Genomic DNA, 21,315 nt, shown 5'->3' with positions numbered 1-21,315 from the left:
TAATAAACTACAGGTACAGTATTTTCATCAGAAAGGCAGGAACTTTACCTCTTCATAGCTATGTGCCTAGAAGCTAGAAGAAAATCTACAGAGCAGAGATACCAAATAAAATTCTTTCCTAAGTTAAGATGCCAATATTCTTTACTATATAGTAAAAAAAAAAACCAACAGTTAAGGGTTTTCATATATCACCATGTGATCTCAGTTCTCCTACTCGTTCCTGGTTGGTTGCCCCTATCTTATGAGAACTCTCTCACCATCAAGATTCTCAGGAACAAAGAATTTCTAATGCCTGCTCAATTTATTCCTCTTAGAAATAAACCCTGCTCCCTGAGTCCCTGTGAAAATCCTCCCCATTGGCCAATCTCCAATGAAGCCATTTTCTTTCATTCACCAATCTTTACTAAGTAATTAAGTAACTACATACCAGGCACTGGCAACTACAGCATGATCCCATTTTAGGAAAAAGGCATAAAATATGTAGCAAAAATACATAGGAATAAGGGCGGGCAATGGTAGCACAGTGACAGAGTTCTCGCCTGCCATGCCAAAGACCCGGGTTCGATTCTCGATGCCTGCCCATGTAAAAAAAAAAAAAGTACTGAAGTATTATGTATACAGAGCAAATCTTTAAAAGATTTAAAATTTTTAAAAATATTTAGTATTCTCTACTTAATAAAGCTAAGAACAACTTTCTTTTATAAAGAAAAGTCTTTCAAACAACGGCCACACTGGTTAATTAGAAAACATGGAATGTTAGTTGTGAAGTTTCATAGTAAATGAATGCACCTTAATTTCCATCAAAAATAGTAAAAATAACATTTACAAATCTCTTAGAATGTAATTCTCTTAAAATGTAGTGACCTTCCAAGCACAGTGGGAATGTATGAAGTCTTTCCAAAAATTGTGTAATGCCAGATATCTCAAAATTGTATTTTTATAAATAGACTACAAAGGCTAAAGTGGACCTGGAAATGAGGGGAATATTCCAATACTTCCTGTCAGTGAGAACAGGAATTAGCTGCCAATCATTCAGAACAAACTGTGAAAGGACTGGGTAGTTGATCAGTTGTATAATAAATATTTTACTTAAATTCACATAAGGGCTTCTTAAAATCTGTGACCATGCAGTAGATGCTTGGCATATATATATGTAGGAATTTATACACAAGGTGAGAAGATTAAACATGAATGATAAAGAACAAATTAATAACTGACATCAATCCCACCCCATCCCCAAATCACTGGAAAACTCAAAAGCTTACTGATGGTATAGAAAACTCAAATTGCACTTACCTTAAGAGGCTGGGGCCCTCTCAATCCTGTCTGTCCTCCCATCTGGGGAGAGCCCTGCTGCAGTGGCTCAGTCAGCAAGTTGCCAGCATTTCCCATTCCTGGGTTTGGGTACTGCATATTAGGTCGCCCACGGCCTGCTCCAATTGAACCGTTCATGACTTGATTAGGCATCATCCCCTGTCCATTGCCTGTAGCCAACATTCCAGGATTCATGCCAGCATTCATCCCCGTGTTCATTCCCATGGCAGGCTGATTTACTGGACTGTTCATCATACCTGTTGCAGACTGTGTGGAACCCTGATTTGGCCCACTAGTACCCATCCCCATGTTGGGAGAAGTCAAGCCTGCCTGTGCCATTGGGCTTTTGACCATGCTATTTATCAAACCTAATCCAGGACTGTTCTGTTGGGCCTGGTTGGCCATGCCTTGGCCTGGGCCACCAACCCCCATATTGAGGTTAGGGGAACTACCAGACCGTAGCAATTCTGACAGCTGTTTATGTTTAGAGGCTGCATCTTGTACTATGCCAAGACTTGTCTGAAGCTGAGTAATATCACCACCATTGGTTAGTCCCAATTCTGTAGAGTTGATTAATTCATCTGGTAAGTCGTGCTCCAAGTCAAAGAGAGAACCAAAATCTAAAAGTAAAGAGAAAAGATAAAGGTTAAAGTTTGACAGAACCAAAATTAGAAACTGCTCTATACTTTGTTATTCAAAAGCATTTAAATATCATTTCCAAACCTCACTCCATGGATAAATACTTATTTGTTGCTTACTGTCATATAAAAATGCATATTGGGAAATAGTGATTTATATCAATAGTTTAAAACACTTAAGAACTGCACCTCAAATAAAACCAAGGAAAAAAATTATCAAATATTAGTACAACAGCCATTACATCAATTGCTAGAAGCTTATATTGACAGTCTTTGAAAGTATATAAAATTAAGTTATATTAAAAAAATTAAATTATATAATAAGGCCAGAAACCCTTAGAAGAGGTTAAAATGATTTACCCAATACATGAAATTCAAAATGGTAACAAAAGATTTACATTATACTACATAAAGAAAGACAACTGAAACAAATGACCCATTTACAGAACAGTCAATAGAAGCTCCATGAGGACTGAGGCTGTCCACTATTCTGTCCTCAATTCCTACTACAGGGACCACAACAAAACAGGCCCTAGATTTACTATATCAGTTTGGTTTCACATGACCCACAGCCTACAGAATAGTTTTCTTTAACCAAAACCTAGCCAGAACAGGGTATAAAGCCATGATTTTGGCTCCTTCAACAACATAAAATCCATTTCCACTCATCAACCTCCAAATCAACACCCCTGCCAAAAAGGGATGCCCTTCTTGCCGGTACATAAAATTACATACAAAATACAGATTCAGTGAGGGTTTCCCTACCTTAGCACTACTGACATTTGGGGCAGACAACTGTGTTTAGAATCCAGGGGTGGGGGAGAGACTGTCCTGTACACAAGATGCTTACTAGATCCCTGGTCTCTACACTTGATGCTAGTAGCATCTCTATCCCAATTGTGACAACAAAAAAACATCTCCAGACATTGTCAAAACAAGCTTGCCCCAAGTTGAGAACCACTGTATTAAACCATTACACAGATTGTGGTGTATAATGTTTTCTCTTCTTTGAATGCCCTTCCTGTGTTCTGGTAGCATTCTACCATGGAACTGAAATCACCTAAATTTCTATCTTCCCCCTCTCCCCACTACCATCTCATTCCCACCTCCACCACCATACCACCCGTGTACCCAAATTGTAGTTATCTAGGAAGGAATTTCTTACCACTATACACACCAGCTCTTTCTAACGCCAACATATTAAGCACCTGCTCATGTTTGAATTGAGCTGAACTGCATCCCATGATCTCAAAACATAATTTAAAATCCAGACGTTTATAGAATTACTTTCTCTTTTCTTTTGAAAAATCATTACAGGTTCATCATTTAAAAAAAAAAGATATTATGAATAGTTTTGGAATATAAAAAAATTTCTCAAATAAAAAACTTCCCTGTAACAACACTATTCAAAGACAACAGCTTAATGTATTGATATAATTTCTTTCAGTATTTATTTACAAAATTGGGACCATACTTTATATGTAATCTTATATCCACTCTCTTCCTGGAGCACCCAAGAAAATACTCCATCATCAACATAGCCTTATTAATAAATATACAGAAAAAAAGAAATTTAAAAACAAAAATGCACATAAGTGATAAAGAGGAAAAAGAAGAAATCATAAAAAGAAACTGAGTAATAATAAAAACACTACACTTTAAAACTTAAGTCCTTTTCTGGCCATGCATCCCTCCCCCAAACAACAAAGAAAAAAGCCCATAAGGCTTTTATTAGAAAATAAGGCTAAAAAAATAAATGAGCTAAGCATTCAAATTAATGTTAGGAAAACAACAGTAGGAAGATAATCAAAGACAAAAGAAATTATCAATGAAACAGAAAACAGAAACACATTAGAGGACATCTACAAAATCAGAAGTTGATTCTCTGGAACACATAAATTTCTGGAAGAGTTAAAGAAAAAAGTAAAAGAAAAAAATACGGCAATACTAAAATCAACATTTTGACAAAAATTTGAAAATAGACAAAAATGGATAAATTCCTGGGAAAATACACAATAAACCTCAAACAGAAAGAAACTGTATAATTATCCAACAACAGCCACAAAGCTGAAGCAACTCATTTACATCGGAAGATGAATGGATAAATAAAATGTGATATATCCATGCACTGAAATGAAGTTCTGATACATACGAACTTTAAAGACATCGTGTTGAGTGAAATAAACCTGGCACAAAAGGAGACAAAGGATAAGTATTGTATGATCTCATTCATATGAAATAATTAGAATAAATTTATAGACTCCAAAATTAGAAGACAGGTTACCAGGGGGCAGGACTGGGATGGGGAATGGGAAGTTAATGCTTAATTGGTACAGATTTTCTGCTTAGAGTGACAGAAGTTTTGGTAATAGATGGTGGTAATGGTAGCACAACATTGTAAATGTAATTGATGCCAATGAATTGCATATTTGAAAGTGGGTAAAATGGGAAATTTTATGTTGCATACACAAAATTTTTAAAAACGTATAGAACTCTACAAAAGAGTGAACTTTAATGGACTTTGGTTAATACAGGTTCATCAATTGTAACAAACGTACCACACTAATGCAAAACACAAATAATGGGGAAAAAACTGTGTGAGAGAGTATATGGGAACTCTACTTTCTGCATGATTTTTCTGTAAACTTACAACTGCTCTAGAAAATAAATTTTTTCAAAAAGTGTAGCTAATACGTCCACTTGTTTTATTATTATTATTTTTTTTTTTTTACAAAATATACATATACAGATATGCTTGTAATGTTGGGAGACAATCTCTTGGAAACAATAAACAAGCAAACTATGAACAGCAACTGTCTATAGGAGGAAAACTGAAGGACCTGGGCAAAGAAATGGAAAATAAACTTAATTTTCACTTTATATACTCTTTTGCCCCTTTCAATTTTTATGCCTATATGAAATAAATAAGTCTATAATTAAAGGGAAAATGTTTATAGGATGGATAAATGTCCTAGACTCTACCAAAAAAAAATCAATGGCAAAAAAGGAAAAAAAACATGAGAGAGAAGGTGTTATCAAATAAGAGATTCAACAAGATGTGCTGTATTGATTTTTGGATCCTGATTTGAACAATCCAATTGCAGAAACACATTTTTAGAAAGAGAATGGCAGCAAAATACTGGAAACTTGAAGCTGGGCAACAGATACATGGCAGTTCTTTATACTATCCAAGTAAACTGAAAATTTCCACTTAAAGTTTAAAAGGAGACACAGAAAGCCTGAATAATCCTATTTACTATTAAAGAAAACAAATCACTGGTTAATCTTCCCATTAACAGAGCATAAGATCTAGATAGTTTTACAGGCATATCCTACTAAACTTTCAAGAAAGAGACAATTCAACCTTACAAAACCACTTCTAGAAGAATGAAAAAAATCAGACTCTAAAAATCACACATGGCCAATACAAGAAAAGAAAATCACAGCTCAATCTCCTTCATGGAGCAAGAATTCTTAAAATAGACTAAACCAAATCCTGAGTCTTAAAAATGTATCATGATCAAGTTGGGATAATCTCAGGAATCCAAGGAGAGTTTTCAACATTAGAACATTAGATGTCATTTACCATTCAAAAAAGGAGAAAGAAAAAAATAAGATTTAACCCAACAGGCACAAGATAATATTTGGTAAAATTCAATATCTAATTAAAAAAAAATAGCAAAAATACAACAGGACAAGGAGAAACTGAAGGACGCTTCCTTAAATTGATAGGTTTCCTATGGGATCTGTCCTGTAATTACCTGTTGAAGAGTGCTTTGAAAACTATGGCTTTTTTCTTTCTTTGCTTTGTATCTATTACCCAATTAAAAAAAAAAAAAAAGAGAGGAAGCATTTTGAAAAGCTAGAGCCAGAAAAGTCAGTCATAATAGCCCAGGCAGCCAGAGACCTTTGAGGTGAAGAAGGTAAACACCCCTGGGGGAGTTTAATGAAACAAGAAGCCTGGAGAGAAAGCAAGCAGATGTTGCCATCTTCATGAGATGCCTTACCAGTTGAGAGAGAAACCCTGAACTTCATCTGCCTTCTTGAAACAAGGTATCTTTCTCTAATGCCTTAGATTGGACATTTCTATAGCCTTGTTTTAATTTGGACACTTTAATAGCCTTAGAACTATAAACTTACAACTTATTAAATTCCCCTTTTTAAGAGCCAAAAAAAAAAAATTGATAGATTTCTTCCAAAACTAAAATTGACAATATGCATAATTGCCCAATATTAAAAGTAGTCTCTTTTGTATGAGAACAGGACAAAGATACCCACAATAACCGTATCTATTCTGCATTGGATATCTAGCCAGAGCAATATTACAAGGAAAAGTACAAGACAAATGGAAAGGAAGAAACAACTTATTGTCTATAGGTGATAAAACTGTCAACACAAAATCCAAAGCAAGTTACTAGAAATAGTATGAGTTTAGCAAAGCGACTGGATATGACAAACAAAAAATTAAACTGCATGCCTTTATACCAGCCACAAATGGTTAGAAATAATCTTTTTAAAAACAATTTATGATATGGGGAAAAACCCAAGAAAAAATCTGGCAATGTGTAATTATAAAATACGTGCATATTATAAGATTCAAAGACTATCTTAATATATATATAGTATATACATATAAAAATAATATAATACCTGGATACAAATCCTCAATATATATAAAGACATCAATTCGACTTCCAATATTGATTTACAGAATTCAAAATCCAGATTTTTTTCTGAAAACCAAGATGATGCTAAGTATACACAATACTAACTAGCTTCCTACCACTGAGTAATAGGAAAGAATCTACTTCATAGGTTATATGTAGATTAAATGAGCTAATTACATAAAATGCCTAGAACAGTGCATGGCACATATTAAACACTATAAACACCTTATTCTTATTCAGTGGAATCATTACCCTAATTAGTAGACAGGCTAACATTTACCAGGCACTTTCACTGTATCAGGCATTGTTCCAGGCACCTCATATATATTATTCTCATTAACCTTCTCAATCTCAGAAAATGATAGTAGTCACACATACAGAGTTTTTTTTAGGCTCTAGAGTCTGGTGATTTTAATTGAACCAGTACTAGAGTCAAATCTGCTGCACCTGATTGCTGTCTCATGTTTATTCGACACATCTAACATCACATTACAGGCTCCACAGTTGAAAATGGGGGTTAAGGGGTCTTGTCTTAATGGCAATCCTGAACTGAATTTCAACAGACTTAAATGTCTTTACCATTACAAGAGATCCACTCAGGTTTCAACTCAAAGAATGAACACAACACTCCTGTTTCTCAAGATAGCTCACTTTGTTACAATCTCAACTACGTACTTTTTATCAACTACCTTCTGTTATAGCTAAATGTTTGTATGTATCTTAATTATTTGCCAAAGTATAAGCATCTTGAGGATAAAGGTCTCATTTAATAGATTCCCAATAGTATTTTCAATAGCTACTAGCATAGAGCCTTATATCTCATATACACTAAAAAAAATCCTCACAGATGGAATTAGATAATAGTGAAATTAATATTTCTAGCAAATCTATAACTATATACTATAATTATTTATATGACTGGGTAGTTGTACATTTACAAAAAGTTATCCTACCTTTACTTAGAAACATCTTATTTTCAACCACTATATAGGTTATATTAAAAAGTAATACATACTTTGTCAAACAGACAATCATTTCATCTTAAATAAACAATTGGTAAACTGCCAAAAGCCAAGATTCCTACTTTTATTTCTCCTAAGCTATTCTGCCTGTGCCTCAAAGTTCTGGATGGTTATGATCCCCAAATGCTATCAGCTATCACTGATCTCTTCAGCATTACTTATTAAGTTTAAAGATGTCAATTTAAACAAAATTCTACTAGCCACATGACCCCACTGGAACTGTCACTTTCAACTGTGAATTTAAGTTCCTCTTCTATCAAAAAGTAGTCAATATTGATTGGAGTGGCTGGAGGGAAGTACCTGAAACTGCTGAGCTGTGTTCCAGTAGCCCTGATTCTTGAAGATGACTGTACAGAGATCTAACTTTTACAATGTGACTGCAAGATAGTGAAAACCTTGTGTCTGACACTCCTTTTATCCAAGGTATGGAGAGATGAGTTAAAAATATGGATAAAAATTAAATAAATAACGGGGGGTAAGGGACAAAATTGGGTAGATGGAAATATTAGTGGTCAATGAGAGGAAGGAGTAAGGGATATGGGATGCATGAGTTTTTCTTTTTACATTTCCTTTTCTGGAGTGATACAAATGTTCTAAGAAATGACCATGGTATGAATATACAACTATATGATGATACTGTGAGTCACTGATTGCACACCATACATGAATGTATACATGTAAAGATGTGTCAATAAAAAATATTTTTTAAAAAAAGGGGTGGTAAACCACTCTTAGATTTCTATCACAGAGTTGTTTCTAGAATTGAAAAGGCTGTAAAAACTTTAGTGGATTTATTATTAACCCTCTTTTTAAGTTATACACCTAATAGGGCAGATTCCCAAGATTACGTGAAAGCAGAGACAAGTAAAATAGAAAGCAGAATAGTGTTAGCTGAAGAGGAATTAGGAGAAAGAGGATCCATCTATCCTCCTCAGTCATCCTGGCATCCTGGACTCTCCCAGGGAGGGCCTGTGTTTGAAAATTACCTGAATTCTCTTATTTTACAAATGTGGTAACTGAAGTTAACTCTGGTTTTCCTAAGATTCTGTAACAACTTTATTATTGGATAAGAAACCTACTAAAGCTGCTTGGATCCCAAGCCATGTAGGAAACCAAACAGACTTCATTTTCTTAAGTTGTTTAAAATTAAACATTATAAGAATTACAACTTTTCTGAACAAATGGTTTACAGTTTTTTTAAGCAAAATGCAAATATTTCCAGACTAAGAAAAAATACCCAAATTCTAGATACAGTCAATTTATATGGTAGAGTTAAGAGCCCTAAAGCTCAAAAATCTAGCATGTAGATTTCATTTCAGCCAACTTTCAAATCTTTCACCATTATATCTTTCTACAAGGGCTTCCCAGGAAAAAAAAAAAAAACACACCCTGAAACCAGCAAGGTCACAAGGAGTGAACTAACAGAATACTGCAAAAGATTGCTAACATATGAGATGTCTTCAGCCAAATTTTGTCATAAATGGCAATCAAAACCCATTGGTCTAAAAAGTACTTTTCTAGTAGTAGAAAAAAGCAGGCTGCAATCCCAAAGCAATGTGTATGAAGATGCAAGCGAATCAATAACATGTAAGTGCCATAATTTAAGCAAATCCTTGTTTGAGCAGTGGGTTTTAGTACTGATTGGCTTCAATTTCATGCCTTTATCACTAAAGCTCCTCAGGTTCTTCCTTATCAATAAGGAAAGGCGGGAAAAAAATGTTCAAATCATGTTCTCAAATCCCGTCTCAATCTGCCCTTCCCAAGAATTAGTTCAGTTCAGCTGAATGAAGTTTAGATGTTGAACAAATACAAGAAGCAAACTAGAGAGACTTGTAATAGTTTTGCAATTTTTATTCTAAGGGAAAATGGATCTACTGAAGGATTTTAAGCAGAACTGCTATGGCAAACCTGCATTTATTACAGACCACTCAGGCAAACAAGATGAAAATAAAATGGATAGGGTTATGTATAGAGTTAGGGAGAGTGGTTAGGAGCCTGCTGCTGGAGAAACAAAGAAAACTAGAGCTTGCACCTGGAGCACTAAAGGGGCAAATTAAAAGAATGATATCTCAGACTGTATGCAGATGGGGGAGGATAGGGTAAGAAAAAAAGAAGACAAGGACTCCTAGATTCCTAGCCTGAACAATCTAAGAGTAGAGTGGTACAGTTATCTATCCAGGCAACTGGAAGAAAACATGGGGATATGAGACAAAAGTGGACTGAAGTGTCACGTGACATCTACATGGAGATGTCAGTTTTGGAGCACCAAGAGAAGGTCTATTTAAGCCCTGGATGGAATAAGATTGACCAGATACATACTAGAAGCTCTGCTATGCAGCTACTGAACTTTTCCCTGAGATTTTTTTCTTCCCCTCTCAAACTCTGCTTCTTTGGACAGATTTGGCAACAGGTTTCTAAGTGATGTGGACCTTATCACCTATGGTAATGAAAATCTACAGGATTTTTAATATTTTTTCATTTTCCCTTCAGGTATATTTAGGCTTTTTTCCCCTAGGCAGATCATTCTAGTGTGTGAATGTGTGTGCACATATTAAAAACACAACTACGGGACAGGCCACGGTGGCTCAGCAGGCAGAGTTCTCGCCTGCCATGCTGGAGACTGGGGCTCGCTTTACGGTGCCTGCCTATGCAAAAAACAAAAAACAAAAACACTAGTACCATGTTAATAAAATATTCAATTTGAAAAAAAAAAGATTGACCAGATAGTATTTATGGGGCAAAAGAGTAAAAGGCCCACTGAGGAGACTGTAGGTAACACCAGTATTAAAGGAACAATGATCTCTAAGGATTTTAACCAGCAAAGGATTTAAAACCCAACACTACCCAAATCCATCCGGAATACTGTCCTGAAAACTAAGATGTTTCAAGAAGGAAATGGTCAATGGTGTCTCACTGCTCCAGAGACAATCCATTGAATGTAGATAATAAAACATAATTAATAATCTGGGTACGAGCAGTTTCAGTAGCACTGTTAAGGCAAAAGCAGTGGACTGAGAAGTAGGAGGAGGTAAGAAAGGAAAAGACAGCAAGTATTTTTTCTAGATAATGAGGTGATCTCTTAGAAAAGTTTGTATTTGCAAACTTTCTCCCCTCCTCTTTGAATAGAAAATTCATTAAATTTGAAATAAATTTCACTACCTTTTAAGTATTCAATGACAAATGCTACTGACTGCTGAAAGAAATGAACTCATACTATCTCCGGTAAGACATTTCCTGATTTGTCTATAAACATCAACCTATCAACATTTCTAAACATCACCTGTTTACTGACAAGTTCCAATATACCTTTAATCATGGTCAAATACAAAATGACTTAGTAAATTGTTTCTCCCTATAAGTATACATACAGTCCAAACAAAGGGATGCAAAATGTGACTGACAGGACAGATTTAAATCTGACTTGAAAATTCTAACCTAATATATGAGGTTTATCCAATGGCCTGTGTGCTAGGCCACTGACGATATGTGATAATTCAAACAAGCACAAGTTTGGATTAAACTTGTGGAAAACTAGTGTTAAGTCAAAACATCCTTTCATTATTACATACTGATAGTACAGGTCACCCTTGGTGTCTTCTATATTGTTTGTAGTCCTCAGCAGATTTAACCATATAATCACTGGTAAAGTACCTATCTTTCCAAATTTCAAAGATCAAGACAATTTCATGACATATGAGAAATTAGGCACCATGAATTTCATAATTTAAGTATACTGCTCAAAATCAGGATCATTAACATTTTAATTTCCAATACTACATTTTCTGTGAGTATAAATAACAAAGGATTTAAGTTAGGATGTAAAATTCAACTTAAAACTGAAAATGACTTTGACTCAAAATATAGTACTGCACAATAGCACCTCTTGCAGTTACACTACCCACCCCCTGTCCCCATAGGTTCAAACGTTATTTATTTTTGTACTCTAGGTTCTGAAGTCAAAATAAATTCAGTTCTCCTCTTAGACTGTGAACATTAAGCCAAATACCCACACTAATTCTAAAAGTAGTCATTCTCAAGTATCCACTTAGAAGACAACCCTTCCAATGCTTCTCCCTTTGGCTAGCTTTCTCTGAAACATTAAAATATTTTTAAAAAGAATGTACATTCCCAGATCTTAAAATCTTTATTTCTTTCATCTAACCTAGTGGGTGAGGCCAGAGAATGAGCAGGAGCTAGGAAAGTGAAGAGTGAAGAGAACAGGATGTGGAGCAACATGAAGAGGGGGGGAACAGTTCAGCCAGTTTAGTATATGAAACTCAAAGCAAGTGGAGCAAAGTGAGTAAAGGCTGAGGTTGATAAGGTGGCCAGAGATCAGAACACTCAGAACCCTAATCCATTTTAGGGATTTGGGATTTTTTTTTTAAAAAAAAGGGAGAACAAAGTGAAACCTACATTACTTTAATAATTCTGGTAACAGTCTGACTAAACATTGAAACAACCAATCTCACCAAAAAGATCTCTTGTTCTTATTGGTTTCAGAAACTCCTTCCATTAACTCAGCTGTTTCGGGTGCATAAAAAGCATGAAATGTTAAAGCACTGCAGCTTTTAAAATGAGGCAATTTTGCAAACGTCACTAAATTATCAGATTAAAACAATTTTCTTAACCCTCATTTACTTTTATTTTTTATTAATTAAAAAAATTAACAAACAAAACATTAAGATATCATTCCATTCTACATATACAATCAGTAATTCTTAATATCATCATAGTTGCATATTCATCATTTCTTAGAACATTTGCATCGATTTAGAAAAAGAAATAAAAAGACAACAGAAAAAGAAATAAAACGATAACAGAGAAGAAAAAAGATTATACATACCATACCCCTTACCCCTTGCTTTCACTTACCACTAGCATTTCAAACTAAATTTATTTTAACATTTGTTCCCCCTATTATTTATTTTTATTCCATATGTTCTACTCTTCTGTTGATATAGTAGCTAAAAGGAGCATTAGATACAAGGTTTTCACATTCACAGAGTCTCATTGTGAAAGCTATATCATTGTTCAATCATCATCAAGAAACATGGTTACTGGAACACAGCTCCACATTTTCAGGCAGTTCCCTCCAGCCTCTCTGCTACACCTTGAACAACAAGGTGATATCTACTTAATGCATAAGAATAACCTCTCAACTCTGTTTGGAATCTCTCAGCCATTGACACTTAGTCTCATTTCACTCTTCTAGACTTTTATTTTTAAAAAATACTTTTAAACTCTGAAGAGGAAGCAGAAATAATCTAATCACACGAACAACTTGCCTATCACAAGAATGATACAGAAACGCTTCAGACTACAGAATCTGAAGGAACACTAAGAAAATTAAATGAAATACCCATGCTGGAAAGAGAGGTAAGAGTTCTAATACTTTCTAAAACAACTGGAAATAACCTGTGAGGTTTTTTTTTTTTACAAATTTGGATCAAAGATGACAATCTATTAAACTTGGTAGGATCACATAGCTATGCATGCTGACAGCTGTTGAATGCTAAAATCCAAAAGATTCAAAGGGCAAAAAGTACAAGTAAATTTCAAAATATGCACTCTTCACATTGTCTTGCAACTTTAACATCAAAAGGTATACCTATACTTTAAGAACAGATTGCCCAGAAGTTTATTCTTAAGCTCCAACACATTTTAGTTAAGGTCTCAATATTTAAACAGAAAAAAAAAATTTTTTTAAACAGATATGGCATGCCAGAACTATTTAGGAATGTGTCCTGCAGCTCACTTTTAGAAATTTGCTCTTTATCAACGTATTAATATAGTGACACTTCTGGAGTGAAATTAACTACAAGATGAAGACATTACTATTTCTTAAAATCACACCTTGAGAATCAACTCAGTGACATAATATACCTGAACTGCATGCCAAAATCAGCAACCACTAAATGTTTCTTGATTTTGAGCAATAGTTACAATCCTCGGAGATCCTAAAGTTTTGAGGGCAGAAATCTCATCTTGATGCATCTTTACATTCCAAGTGCCTAACACAATGTTTGCTGGCTGAGATTTCATGCCAAATGAAAACATGAAATTGAGTGACTACTCAATTCAGAAGAACCATACAACTTCAAAATGTCTAAAATTTAACTCATCAACTCCTATCCCAGTCCCCCCACCCCACCCCCCACAAAAACACTTCTCTTCCTATTTTCTCTATCTCAGAAAAGGCATTTGTCACCCACCCAGCTGGTCAAACTTGAATGTGAAGCATTATCCTTGATTATTCCATTTCACTAACCAACCTCTATAATCAATCACCAAGTTCTATCCACCACCAAGTTCTGTCACCCATTCACCTACCCTCAGATCTTTCCAATTCTTTCCCTCTTCTAATCTGAGGCTACCTTCATCTCGGCTGGAATCCTAAAACAGCCCCTCACAAGTCTCCCTGTCTCCACATTTTTCTCTGCCCCCCTTCCTAACAATTCTTTCCTTTAGCCAATTATCTAAGGTATAATTCGGCCCCATCTATTTAAAACAGATAAAATGAAAAGTCTAAACTTCAGTAAGGATTATAGAATGAATGTAATCATCCTTTATGATTGGTACCACTGGACCCTTGCTCATCTCCTAGTCATTACTTGTCATCCCCCAGCCAAATGGAACTTAAAGGTTCCTTCTATTAGCCATACATTTTGGCCTCGCATTGTCTGTTTCAGCCCACACTTCTACTAATCCTATCTATCCCTCAGATTGCAGGCTCTGAAGGACATAATTTCTCAAAGACAATTTCCAGAGCCTGTGACTACTAGGTTAGGGCTCCCAGTTACCTCCACCGGACAAGTACAAACTGCTTCCAATGACAATGCTGGTTATAGTGGAACTTGTTGAATGTCCATCTTCTCCCCTTATCTATAAAACTCCAGAAAGGAAGGGCCTATGTCTGTTTGGATTACCAGAACATTCCCTATCCTGAGGATAAATGCTTAGCATACAGGTAAAGTTGGCCCAACACAGCATTCACTGCCAGCCTGTCAACTCTCTTCTCTAAATCAGTGTTTTTCAAACACTGGTGAAAAACACTGGGTCACAAGCCAGTAGTTGAGTCATGAAACCAATACAGTGGGATGTAACAAAGCACTTTTAAAAAAATGAAATGCAATATAAAATAGAGTACAAGTAAACTATAGCTCTTACCAGATAGAATAAAAAATTTTCAAAGTTACTGATTCTTTTACTTCTCTTCTTCCTCCTTTATAAAGTCTTCTTTTATGACCCCAGTGAGTAGGATATGCTTTCTGATTTCTCATCATGTGTAAATATTTGATTTTAATTTCAATTACTTACAATCACTTAAGGAACCCTATTCAATTCATATCATTTTACTCTCTGCTCCCACATTCTCCCCCCCCAGTTAAAAAAAATTTATTAGGTAAGAAGACAAATTTTTCTTTTTTTTTTTTGCAAAACAGTCTCATTTAGCAAAAATACCAATCTTTGGATCTGAAGACAAAACTCATAACACGATGCTCTTTGTCAAAGGTATTCAATTCACATACAGATGGGACCAGAGCCTGTAACAAATCATGAGAGGTATGAAGATCCATAGTCAACAAACCTTTGTATCAGAACTCTATTTCAGTCAATTTTCAAATTTTCACCTGAATGAAGTGTTGGAGGAGTATATCATCTGATCAGCAAAGGTGGTCAGTAATACCACCCTCCTCAAACATATTCCAGGTGACTGAATACAGTGAGGCATTTTCAACCTAACAATATGGAAAAACTTCATCAAACACATCACCTTGTGCCTAAAACCATCTTGTTAAAACCACTTGTTGAGGTTCTTCATCCTAGATTTGTTTGGTACTGCTGTTGCAGTTAAGCTTTGTTTTCCAGGTGAAATGCAAATGCAACCATCGTGCACCCTGGATGCTACAATCAGCTTGCACTACTAAATATATCTATTTCTTCAACTTGACTCAGTGGTTTCTCAAGATCTCTTCTGTTCTTTTCTAGGCATTTTCTTCCTTTCTCTCGATATTCAGTGTACAGCCTTCTTAATAATCTACTGGCCTTCAGGTAAACATTCTTCATAGTCTTGGACGTGCACTCCCCCTTCTGGGAATTTCCTTAATCTAACAACATTCCAGGTCATCTCTGGCCCCACTGCTTCTGCAGGCCATGCTAGGCCCTGCCCACGGCTGCCTGTGAGCACCAGCCATTCTCTGTTCCCATATTCTTTTAATCTTTGGGTGGCTGATGATGCACAGGCTAACTCTGCAAATTAGCCTTACTTCCTAGGATTTTATTCTCTGAACGTCATCCCTTTGGTTTTCTCTTTATTCATTTTAGCTAAATAGACATTTTTTAAAAACCTTCAACTGCTTTCCTTCCAGTATATTTATCAATAATGTTAAATAACATACTGTGCAGTAGCAAGCAAGATGCTAAGCATCTTATGAAGAATTCCTCAATACAACCCTATAAAGTGAGTACTACAGGTGAGGAAACTAAGACAGCGTTTAGGTAATGGCCATGGTACAAAGTTAATAAAAGGAAGTCTGAGATCTGAACTCTGGTGGTCCAAAGCCCATCTCTTAACCATTCATTTTTTTTCAATAGTTTTCATTTTGCCTTCTCTCTCTCCCTCAGTAACTGCCTCCCTCTCCTCACCTCCCACAACCCACATTTAAACAAAAGGGTCTACAACTAAAAACAAATTATATCCAAAATGCTTAGAAGATGGTTAACGCTTCAATTGTTACTTACTCTCTTAAAGCTTTCTTGACATTGACTAGAACTGAGAAATAAACAATCTCCCATTAAAATTTCAAAAAGATGAAATTATCATCCATCACATAAAAAAAAATCACCCGCGAAATAACATGTAAAATTTTAATATCTGATATATTTTAAATTTCACTTGCCCATTAACTTCACTGTTGCCACTCAAAAATTTCAACTCTCGAAATCCTAAAAGGAGGAAACACCAAAATACAATAGACAAACACACAAAACAAGCATGCCTTATTTCCCCACTAATTGTCAGGCGTATGAATTGCTAGAATAACTCCTGAATTGTTTTTTTGTAAATATACCAAGAAGAAGTATACCACACTTCCACTGCAGTATTCTTCCCACTCTTTTTTCCTCTTCTATTTACCTCTTAATGTCCTAAAAACACCACTAAACACTACTTTCAACTTCTTGTTTCATTCTTAATTTTTTTCCTTTTTAATCATATAGACTAAAGAGGAAGAAAGCAAAGTAAAACCGGAGAAATAATGCCAAAAATCAAACAAGCAAGGAATCCTTCCCCACATCATCCATTCAATGGACATGCCATCCTTCACCTTCCATACCTCTGGCAACAGCATTAAGCTGGAAAAGGGCATCCGTATTGTACCAAGTATAAGGTTTAAAACTTAACAAAAAGTCACTTTATCTCATCATCAACCACAAATAATCTTCTTGAAGCCCTATAAATTAACTTACAAGGCTTCCAAGAATAAGCAATTGCAAGAAGTTCAAGGCACTCCATAAAAACTCTACAACTCAAACTCAATTTAACACTGAGGTCAGCAATACCTCCCTGGACCAAAGACCATATCTGAAAGACTCCAGAAGCAGAACTCCAATATAAACATTCATGTCTAAACAACAAAATTAAAATGGTAATATTACATAAATTCAAGAGGTAAAAAAGGCGTGGCCTGCAACAAAATATTCTAGGGATTAGGTTGCTAAACCACAAATATCCAACAGTATTTTTACAAAGCAAATTTAACATTAAAAAAAAAAGATACTTGCCACTTCTCTACTGTTTACATTAATCTAGCTGTCAATGTGCCACACAAAATGCAGGTATATTCTAAACATTATTTGCCCTGTGCCACTGAAATGAAAAAAACAAAACCCAAGCCCATCCTTACACAAAAGTACAGTGTAGAGTCACAAAATTAAGAGCAGAAGGTAAAAATACCCTATTTAACAAGCCAGGTCTAACAGTCACCCACCTTGGCAGAATCTAATATTTAAGTTCATTCAGAATTAAGTATTTACAAACGAGTGGCAGACCATTTTCAATGAGCAATTAAGGCAAACATTATCATCCACATCATTTCTATCCCTCAGATTATTATCAGAAATAGGCTCAAAAAATATTTCCAGGACTTACTATTATTAATGTTTCTGCTCAATAATCTTTAAAAAACCATGGCTTTTATGATCTTTTAAGTTGGGGAGCGGTTAGGACAAAATCATTTAATTTACCATTTGTTCTAACCAAGCCAAATTAAGTAAGATTTATGATGGCTCAAATGCAAATATTGCAAGAGGAACATAAGACACAAAAGCTAAAAAATAAATCTCTTTTCCTCCCCATTCCACATAAAACTTGAACGCAATTGAAGTTATTTGAATTAAACCGGAAATTTCTTAGGAGAACCTATGCATTTATTCTGCATCAGTACCACACGAAGAGCCTGGAAATTTAGAAACCGAGAACACTAATTTGTTTTATAACCCTCTAGCATATCAGCCCAAATGGATTCCAGTTTTCTTTCCTATAAAATTGGCTAACTCAACACACTAGATAGATACATTTACACTAGGAAAAGTGTAAGCCTTAATCACAAAAAAGTTTCTGGGGAACAACTTTCTTTCAGTTTATGAAAAATCCAAGTGACAACTTAAAAGTCAAAATGTAAAAGTTTGAAATTTAACTCAAAAGGTGAAAAAGGTTTATTAAAACTTGTCTATAAATTTTTATTACACATTGCTTGATGTAAAAATAAATATATCAAAATGTAATGGTGCCCAACTTGAATTAAGTTCACAGAGGAATAATATTTTAATACCCACCTCTCACTGAACAAAAAACTCAGACTGGATAGGATTAAAAATTGTACTCAAAATAATTCCTGAAGTATAATTATCACAATGGGTGGGTGGGGAGTTAATTATTTCTAGTAAAACAGTTTTTGTATATTAGACAGGAGAGAGATTACCAAGATGAGTTCAACATCACCAACTACACAGTTTAGATATAAAGGATGCACTAGTGCATCTGAAAAAAAGTATCTGGAACAACAGAACATATCCTACCTTTCAGGTCTTGCATTACTCCAAGACTCAGTTGTTCAAACAAGGACTGATCAAAGTAAAGGACATTAAAAAGTTTCCTCTACAATATTCCAAGTCACAAGCTAACTCAAAAGTAAAATCTACCACCACATTAGAAAAAACTAAAAAACAAAGTCACTCGGAGAGACAGCGCAAAACCCTACTGGCAAAAGTATGTCTAAAGGTAACTAAAAATTCTTCTGAATGACACTTTAGTAAACAAAAAAAGACAACTAAAAATATATCTGAAGACCACAGAAACTTCAAGGAATGAAGACAGACCAAAGTTCAGGCACAGGCAATGTTAACAAGCCTTAGGCTTGTTACACGGAGGAACTGCATAATTATTCTTAATTTTTGCAGATTATCTTAAACTGCAAGACGATACATCTTTCTTACAAGTGCAAAGAAATTCAAAAGATTTCCCACATCCTCACATTTTAACCCTTTGAAATGAAGCCCCCTAAGAGAAACATGTTCTAGAAGTTCTCTACAAACTCAAAGGGTACATTTAACTCCATTATACACTCTCACTGGCAGATGGGGGATGACGTTGAGCCTGTTTTCAGTGAGTAAAAGAGATGCTCGGTAGTAAGGGGGAACATCTTGAAGACTGTCAGATGGCCAGCCATTCTTCCTCTTCATTATCCTGCATCTCAAACTACAACAGTTACTTAGGAGGTCGGTGGCCATCAGGATAGCACCATTAAACTAACTGTAAGAAGGGAAAGAAAGGAAAGATGTAAGAAGTCTCCCTACATTTCTCCTGACAAAAGGGCCAGTCCACAACTGAGTCAAGTAAAGAAATTTGTAGAGCTTTTTAACTGAAAATCCAAACATTTAAAGCACAAAAACGAAAAACAAAACAGAACAAAAGCACAACCAAGAAACCAAACGAAAATTTTTAACTTTTGCACATCAGTTCAGTTTACTAGAGACTGGGACTCTTTCAACTTCTATCCTTAATTTCCAGGTACATAACTCCACAAAATCGCTTATTTATTTCTTCTTTCCCCCCCAACGAGAAAGTAAATACAAAGTGCAAAGAAAATGCTTCTGCCTCTCTCCCATCCTGAAAACCCAGAGTTTCAGACATTTTGGTCTCGCAGCAAAGAAATGGAAGATGTACAATGCAATGCGCTCCATATTGATTCTTAAAGCAAGTAATAAAAATAATAAAAGAACGGCAAGAAAATAATTTTGACAAACCTCACGTCAAACCTGATATCCTGGATTCACACAAACAAAACGAAAAATACAAAAATGTTAATGCTCTAACCCTCAACAGGAAATCTTGAAAAGAAAGAGTGGAAAGTAGAGGAGACGGAATGAGTGCAATCGAGGAGAAAGGATTCGCAATTCCTCGTTCACCACCACCAACAAAAAGATAAAACTAAAATCCATAAAAAGCTCTTACACACAAATGCACTAGCATTTCCAAAATAAAACTGCATGGGAGCAACAATAAAAGCTACACTTCTGAGCTCTAATTCCAGGACACACATCGATATGTCAGTGTTGCAACGAATGTACTAGGAGGCAAAGAAAATGGTTGGGCTGCTGGACGTCTTCGACCAGCTCATTCAAACACCTTTAAAAGGAATTTGAGTTAAGACATAGGCAACCAGAAAGAAGAGAAAAAGAGAAAAAAAGAAAAGCTGGCATAATAAAGATGCAAACAGCAGAAAAGACTAAGGGGAATGTGGGAGGCCGGGACTCCCCGAGACTAACCTGTGCCATCGCTGGCCGAAGCCGAGAGGGCCGGAGATGAGAGTTTAGGCCGCTTGGCTGAAGGCGGCCCCGGTTCCACCACATTCTCGGCCATTTTTAATTCTTTCGGAGATACAGGCGAGGAAAACGACATTCCTCGGGAAATCTCTTCTTCGGCCCGGGGCCCCCTCCCCACTCCCTGGGGTGGGCTTCGGGGGCTCCGCCGGCACCCGAAAGGGGGTGGGAGAAGTTCCTTTTTCTCTTCGCCGGGTCGCGGTAGCTGAAGAGGGATGCGGACTCGATAGAAAAGGTAGGGGCAAAAGCGAGGGGCCGAGCCAGAGCCCAGGCCCGGATGAGGGCACAGGAACACAAATCCGCCGAGCGCGTCCCCGCGGTAAATTCCCGAGAACTCGCGGCTCTAGAGGCGCAGTCCTCGGCCCGCCACGGCCAGCCCCTGCCCTGCCGAGGTCTCTCGGAGCTCCGCCGCCGCCGCCATCAGCCTCTTCCTCCTCTGCGCTGTCCTCCTCCTTCTCATCGCCACAAGGAGGCGGGGGCGAAAAGGGGGGAGAGGAGGAGGCGACGAGAGACTCTCACCTCCTCCCGGTGCCCCCTCCCGGGCCTGCGCCCCCACCCTCCGAGCCCTCCTCCTGCCGCCGCACTCCGCGCCGCCGCCGCCGCACCGGCCCCTAATGGCCGCACGGAGCCCGCCCGAGCCGAAAAGTCAGGCTGGCGCCGCCGCCTCACATCGCGCGGCGAGCGCCCGCGGCCCGGGGCAGCAGAGGCGCGGCGAGAACGCGGGGCACCGAGCTCGCCGGCTCCGAGGCCGAGGGGGCCGGGCCGAGCAGCGCCGCCCGCCCGCGCCGACGC

At 36.7% G+C, this 21,315-nt stretch overlaps 1 protein-coding gene across 3 annotated transcripts in view; it reads right to left on the bottom strand.

The window, feature by feature from the left end:
• Positions 1-21,101, bottom strand: part of EP300 (EP300 lysine acetyltransferase) — a 76,410-nt gene extending 55,309 nt beyond the window's left edge. For all 3 annotated transcript variants that reach the window (XM_077168958.1, XM_077168959.1, XM_077168961.1), the window contains exons 1-2: positions 20,470-21,101; positions 1,297-1,934 (exon numbers count right to left, since the gene is read on the bottom strand). In XM_077168958.1, the coding sequence (XP_077025073.1) occupies positions 1,297-1,934; positions 20,470-20,602 (771 nt within the window). In that variant the 5' untranslated portion in view covers positions 20,603-21,101. The remainder of the gene's footprint in view (positions 1-1,296; positions 1,935-20,469) is intronic.
• Positions 21,102-21,315: the final 214 nt, after the last annotated feature.

The sequence above is a fragment of the Tamandua tetradactyla genome, chromosome 7 (genome assembly GCF_023851605.1).
Source record: "Tamandua tetradactyla isolate mTamTet1 chromosome 7, mTamTet1.pri, whole genome shotgun sequence".
Lineage (NCBI taxonomy): Eukaryota > Metazoa > Chordata > Mammalia > Pilosa > Myrmecophagidae > Tamandua > Tamandua tetradactyla.
This window is presented reverse-complemented; position numbering and strand designations above follow the sequence as displayed.